Source organism: Falco rusticolus, chromosome 4 (assembly GCF_015220075.1).
Source record: "Falco rusticolus isolate bFalRus1 chromosome 4, bFalRus1.pri, whole genome shotgun sequence".
In the NCBI taxonomy this organism is placed as follows: domain Eukaryota; kingdom Metazoa; phylum Chordata; class Aves; order Falconiformes; family Falconidae; genus Falco; species Falco rusticolus.
The window spans coordinates 26,033,664-26,040,794 of NC_051190.1; the positions used below are offsets into that span (position 1 = coordinate 26,033,664).

Here is a 7,131-nt window from a genome sequence, read left to right on the forward strand (position 1 = left end):
TTCTGTCAAGGTTTCGGCGGCGTTCCCAAAATTACAGCAACAGGCTGCTCCTTCAGTAGCACCGAGAAAAATGGGATTCATACCCCTGAGTGATAAACCTGCTCTTTTCCAGGAGACCCTTCTCCCTGAAATCCCAGCGTATGAAGTTAGGAAGGCACGCACGACGTGCCCGGGCAGCCGCGCAGGCAGGACCCCTCCTGCCCTCCCCAGTGGGTCTGGGGGGAGACTGGCCCCACCGCTGCCCACCTGCTGAGACTCCCCAGCCCCGGGAAGGGGAAGACCTCACACCACGCTCCCGAACAGTCGCACCACGGCTCACAGTGGGGAATAATTAACCCCCTCATTATCCAGCAATGGCTGGGAACCTCGAAGGTGGTGCCTGCGATGGAGACGCGGGAGGCAGAGAGGGGTTTGCCCTGCCAGGGGGGGGGGTTCCCTCTAGAAAGAAAGAAGTTTATGTCATTCTAAGCGAGCCCCCTGCTCAGACGAAGCCCCCACCAAGAGCAGGACCCCTCGCCCCAGGGCTCTGCCTTGCCCTAGCAGCACCCATGGTGAGGGGGGGGCTTGCACCAGCAGCGCAGCCTCAGCCAAACCCTCGGTGCCCTGGACACCCTGGCACTGCCCTGGCTGAACTGGGAGGGCTGATATGTTCCCGAGGAGCTGAAGATGCTCCTCCAATAAACCCAGTTCTCAAAGGAAGGAAAGCCAAAGGACTCAGCACCTCCAAAGCCAGAAGCCAGTAGGTACCATTTTGATGCATTTTTTAATACTACAATAATCTTTATTTCCCTAGTACCAGGAGTTTATTTTCCAAATAAATTTAGATCAACATCCTCCTTTGTTTAAGAGACTATGATAAACACACAGTGCGAGAGGTTCTCCCTAACATAAAACAGTAGGAGGGAAATAACCGAGGGGGCCCCTAGGAATTGTAATGTCAGATTAATTTTAAATGGATTTCTATTCATTTACATTTGCTCAGGCCTACATAATACATTAGGTTTGCATGTATCTCATTGTTTGACAGCCTCAAAAACAAGTGGTTGATCCTGAAGCCCACAGGGACCAGTAGATGGACTGGGAGAGGAGGTGGAGAGCGGCTGGGTGGGCAACGGGGGCTGCCCAAAGTGGCTCTGTCCCATCCCAAAGCGCTTTGCGGAGACCAGCCAGCATCAAAAGGAGCGGAAACAGTCCCAAAAACAACAGCGGGAGCCGGGAAGCTCCATCCCCACGGCTTCCCCAGCCCTTCCCCAGGGTGCCAGCAGCTCCCAGCTCCCCCGGCCGAGCAAGGTCACGCGCGCACCGGAGTGCAGCTGCCGCATGCTTTGGCCTTGGGGAGGTCCCTGCAGCCCCTGCCACCAGCAAGGCTCAGCGACCACCACAAACTCCCCCCAAAAAGCCTGATGCACCGAAATAACACCCCCTGCTTGCTCAGCACCTCTAGCACCGGTCCAAGGCAAATACAGCAAAAAACCCGCGACCGCCTTCCCCAACCACAACTGCCCATGGTCACAAACAGCCTCGCTCGCCACAACCAGAAAACCTGATGCCAGATTCTGGGATTAGAGAAAAGGAGCTGCGATGTCACAGTTTTTTTATTAGATAGAAATCAAAACCAAAACGTGCTCTCGCAGCAGAAGCCTCCAGCGTTACCACCCCAGAGTTCCACCTGCGTCGTGATGCAAACGGTGAGAGGGGCACAATTGCACAGCGCCTGCAAACAGGATTACCTTAATGGAAATGGAGATGTACAATCAAAAAACTATTTCCATGTCCCTCCCAAAATTATGAGTGCTTTACAAATATGACAATAATGAGGTTTTGGGCATACGCATGATCTTCCCCACTGTATAATCTGCCCATTTCAAACCGATGTAGCTCTAGCAGCTCTATTACAGAAGTAAATTAACCCTAATTTGATTGCTTCTCAGTAGCAGTCGTTTCAGTGTTCTAATCAATAAGTCACAGGATTTTATAACTGCCCTTGGTATCAATCACTTCAACCAGTAATAAAACGCTTTTCATTTTAAGAACACCTGAAATACCATGTAATTACCTTTGTATAAAATCATGGACTCCAATTTACCAACTTCACCAAGCCGCTGCTGCAGCCCGCAGCATCACTGCACCAAAAGCTTATTTGCAGAGAAGAAGCAAGCTTTAAGAAAGAAGCTTTTTTTCTAAAGGCTTTCTGAGCCGTCCCTCATCTCTTCCACTTGTCACTGTACCAGCAAGTTATTATTCACACCCCGGCGAAACAGCAGGTTACAAGAGACACCCAACTCCCGGAACCCCCCTGAGAAAGGAGGAGATCTGGGATCCTGCTGAGAAAAGGCTGCAGGAAGATGCAACACTGGTGTGTGGCATCACCATCAGCTCTTCCCCGTACCAGCACCACCACCGTAGCACCAAAATGGAGCCAAAAGCCATCGCACGGCGAGACACCGCAGCCGGTGCCCTGACAGCATGGCAGAGAGCACAGCCAGCGGGCACGTCCCTGGGCCCGTGGGCCGAGCCTCCCCCGGGAGCCTGTGCCAGCAGGCAGACATCTCGGGGGCGGCAAGCTCACCGTCTGGGGGAGAGCAGATGGCTGGGGAGCTGCTGAGGGACAGGGAGCACCTGATCCTCAGGCCAGCCACCCCAGCCAGGCACACTCTGGCAGCAAAAACTCCCTCGCTTGCTCTTCATAGATGCTGTAAGGTTTCTTTGATGCCATCTCTGTCAAGTCACTGTCCCCATTGCTCTGCTGTCCCACCCCAGGGTGCCCGTGGCAGCACTGCAGCCCCCTTCACCAGGGGCTGCCAAGACCACGGCATCCCCCAGCCCCAGCTCCCCAGCAACGCACCACCGGGGAACCACAGTCGAGACACGGCTTTGAGGATCCCAGCTGGCACCAAGATGCTCCCACCTGGCAAAGGATGCTCTGTGCACACCAGGGCATTGCAGGACATAAGGTATCTCCCCTTCTGCCCCCCACTCCCCATGTTATCCCTTCTGTCGAGCAGGTCCCCGCTGTCCTCACTGTCCTCGGGGCTCCCAGCACCAGCAGCAGGGTGCTCCAGGTGCTACCAACAGAACAGCTCTGCCCCAAGAGCTCAGGGACCTCTCAGCATGACACATCCCCTCCGTGCCAGAGGCAGCGGGGCCACCCCGGCACTGCACCCCACATCAGCATACCAAAGCTGGGCTGAGGAGGTGTTTCCAGGGGATTTGGGTTTACTTTTGGGGTTTTTGTGTTTGGTTTGGGTTTTTTCTTTTCTTTTTTTTTTTTTTAATATGAAAAAACCACCAACTCTTATACAGCACTGAAACAGACTTAGGGAAACATTTTCACTGGGCAAATGCTCAGGCCTCAGCAGTTTTTCTTACATGAATCATCCCCAGGGCCCGGAGCAGAGGACATGCTCCCCCATCCTTGTGCAAAGTGGTAACAAAGAGGCTGCTCTGCTGCTACCGCCATCAGATGATTGCTCAGCCCTGAGATGCCCCAGCTGGAGCTGACACAGGTTGGGATGACAAGGTTTAAGTCCTCGGAGCAATGTTTTGTTACTCTTCTGCAAAAGCCGTCACTCACCTGCCAGACCACATGGGCAGTGGCCAAGGAGCCCTCCAGGCACTTACCCTGAAATCGATTCCAACCGTGGAAATGAAGCTGCCAGCGAGGAAAGCGCCGTCTTTGAACCGCACCAGCAAGCAGGTTTTGCCGACCCCCGAGTCGCCCACCAGCATCACCTGCAAGGGAGAGAGGGCAGGTGGCATTAGGCACCGGCATTCGGGAAGGGAGCCCCACTGCAGCCATTACCCATCTCCATCCCAAAAGCCCCATCCTGAGAGCAGGCAGCAGATCCCATATTCCTGAGGAGGAAAAAACACATCCAAGAGCATCCTTGGATGCAGGGGAGGGTGGGGGAGAGAACGGGGGAACCCACAGCGGGATTATCCCCACCCCGCACCACGTGTGTCCCTGAGCTGAACTGGAGACACCTTCCCCCTGACCAGCACTTTAACAGATCCCCCGTCGGGGCACAAACAGCCCCAAAAACTAAGAGGTGCTGCCCAGGGGACCAAAGCGGTGACAGCTGCAGGGCCCACGCGGTCCCCAGCGCACCCACCAATCACCCTGCACCCCACCACATGTAGGGCTTTCTGGAGGGTGCCACTGCCCACGGGGTGACTTTGGGGGGGCTCCCAGCCATGAGTGCCAACTCCAGGGATGCACTCTGCCCTCTGCAAGCAAGCTCCTGTAGCAGGACCCGCACAGCCTCACGGCCACCCTCCCAGTCCTCAGCAGATGCTGAGAGAGCAGCTCCCAGTGCTGCCTGCCTCAGTTTCCCCACCCAGCAGCAGCCCTGGGTGCAGACAGTGCAGGCACCCACCCTGCCACAAAGAAACCAAGGCAGAGCTGAAGCTGCTCCCAAATGCAGCTCCCCAAAGCCTCCGCTCAAACCACAAGCCCTCCCGCCCCCCGGGGCTGCTGACCCTGCTCCCCTCGGCAGGATAACAGCTTCCCACCATGAAGGAATCCCGGACCATGTAGCCCAGCTTCTGCACCCACGCTGATTTGGCCTCGCACTGCCACGGCAGGGTTCCCTCTCTCCCGAAAGCGCTGTCATCAGCCTTCCACAAGCCACTAGCCCACAACTGAATGTAAATGGTTTTAAGGCAGGCGCTGCCCTGGGTCACCCAACCCAGGCAGGAACCATCACAAGCAGCAGACGCCACCACCATGCAGCAGCTCAGCCTCCCGAGAGGCAACAGCAGCCCTGGCCGCAGCTGTAACTTGTTTTGGGGTAGGGGGGCACTGCCGGGGAGAGGAGTGGGTGGCCGTGATCCAGCCATGGTGTTCCATCACCCACCGGGTCTCCCGCAGGAGCGCCACGCGCAGCCGCACGCCAAGCTCTGGCACAGCAGGGTTACGGGAGCCAGCAAGCCCACGAATGTATCTGTGCAAAGCCAAGGGAAGGGGGGAAAATAAATGTATTTAACTTTTAATACAAAATAGTAGTATTTATTTTTTCTAAACTTTCCAGACCTCTGTTCTAGAGCAGGGCAACCCTGAAAAGCAGCTTCTCCCCACCCAGCACTGCTGACACCTCTGCTGGGGCACGCAGCAGCCCCCAGGGCCAGGCTCAGGCCAAGGGGTCAGCATCCAGCCCCCTACCCGGGACTTGTGTTGGGCCACTGCCTCCGGCAGAGCTCAGGAGCCTCCCGAGAAGGGTAAGAAGAGAGTAAGTTTAACAAACCAGGTTAATAAACCAGGTTTTTACTAAATATGAAGCGATATCTCTCTGCCACTGGTTCAAAACCAGCTGGACGCTGGACCGTTAGCAGAGGTTTTGGCTACCTGGCGTGTTTGGGCTCATCCAAGACCTTGTTTGGCTCATCCCCGCGCCACGGCGACAATCCCCAGGGAAAGCCCCAGCCTGGGCAGGGAGAGGCGAGCACGAGGAGTCAAGGACCAGTGTGCACATGGGGATGGCTCCATTTTAGGGAAGCTGCTGAACCGTCACTGCAGCTGTATCAGGACCGACCGCCTACCAAAGCCACCAAATTCACTTCTTGAACATTCATCACCTCCTGCTCCACGTCCCGAACCTTAACGACAGCCATGCCGCTCGCCACAGGCACCGAGCTCCCGGCACAGTGTGCCAAGGCTGGAGTGGCCATGGCAAACACCGTCGCCTCCAGGCTGAATCCCCCGCGCCCGGTTACGAGGTCATGCTAGAAAGGCAGGGGGGTCACCCCGCACCGCAGCCTCCGCCAAAACCGCTCTGGGAGCTCCAAGCGGGGCTCGCTCTGGGGAGCACGATGGAGGTGGGGGTGTGAGGACAGCTGGTCTGCGACTTGCTCGCCAGAACCTGAAGCGGGGGAGAAGGAGCCATCTGAGCCCTCCAGAGAAAGCGCAGGCTGGAGATCCTTCGGCGGCCGTTGGAGGAGATTCAATGCGACTCGAGGAATACTGTCCCCCCGCTTTGCAACAGCGATTTTTTACCTCGTTAAAGAGGACCCAGGAGGTTACAGCAAGTCGTCCGAGCAGAAGCCTTTTGTCATCACTTGCAGAAGTCCCGCAGAAGCAACGCCGCTGCCGGGGGCTCTGCAAGGGTAGCCCCCCGCCCAGCCCGGCCCCGCCGCTCCCAGCAGCCCCGCCGAGCCCCGCCGAGCCCGGCCCCGCAGCAGCAGCAGCAGCAGCGGAGGGTCGGGATGCCGGGGCTGGCAGGGAGGGATGCCCGCCCGCTCCTTGCCGCCGGCAACTTCTCCAGTGGCTGCAGGAGGGCTGCACCCGACCTCGCAACCCGACGGGCCCCACACCGGCACTGGGCTACCGCCTCCGCCCCCCCATCCCCGCACCTTGAAGGCGAGGTCGTAGAACTCGCCGCTGCTGCTGAGCGAGGGCCGCCCGGCCGCCGCGCCGCCGCTGCGGGGCAGCTCGGGGACGGCAGGCGCGGAGCCCCGCGGGGCACCGGTACCGGCACCGGCACGGCCGGAGCCCTGTGCGGCGGGGGGCAGCGCGGCGGAGGGCGCGGCCCCACCGCCCTTGCTGCGAGCCGCCTTCTTCCGCGACATGCCGGGGCCGCGGCGCCGCGCCGGGCGCTGGGGGGGCAGCGGGCTGCACCGGGCACCGCCGCCACCTCCCCCCGGCCCGGCCCGGCACGGCACGGCCCCGCCGCCAATGGCAGCGCCGCGGGGGCCGGCCCCGCCCCCCGCCCCGCCCCGCGCCCCGCCCCGGCCCGGCCCCCGCCCGCCCCGCGCTGCGCCCCCGCCCGCCGCCCGCCCCGCGGGGCCTGAGGCTGCGAGCGGGTGGGGGGGCACACGCGGGGGGGTGCACACACGAAAGCAGCAGTGCAGGGGGTTGCACACGCAGGGACGGAGGCAGAGTGCAGGGGGTTGTACATGCAAAGGGGGTTGCACACACAAAAGCAGCAGTGGGGGGTGTTGCACACGCCGGGGGTTGCACACACGCAGGGGGATGCACACACGAAGGCAGCAGTGTGGGGGATTGCACACGCGGGTACTTGCACATGCAAAGGGAGCAGTGTGGGGGGATGCACACACGAAGACAGAGTGCAGGGGGATGCACACATGGGGGATGCACACACGAAGGCAGCAGTGTGGGCGATTGCACACGCAAAG

The 7,131-nt window shown here is 59.3% G+C and overlaps 1 protein-coding gene across 1 annotated transcript in view; it reads right to left on the reverse strand.

The window, feature by feature from the left end:
• Nucleotides 1–6,654, reverse strand: part of RAB26 (RAB26, member RAS oncogene family) — a 32,856-nt gene extending 26,202 nt beyond the window's left edge. The window contains exons 1-2 of the mRNA XM_037387047.1: nt 6,349–6,654; nt 3,622–3,732 (exon numbers count right to left, since the gene is read on the reverse strand). Coding sequence (XP_037242944.1) covers nt 3,622–3,732; nt 6,349–6,564 — 327 coding nt within the window. The 5' untranslated portion in view covers nt 6,565–6,654. The remainder of the gene's footprint in view (nt 1–3,621; nt 3,733–6,348) is intronic.
• Nucleotides 6,655–7,131: the final 477 nt, after the last annotated feature.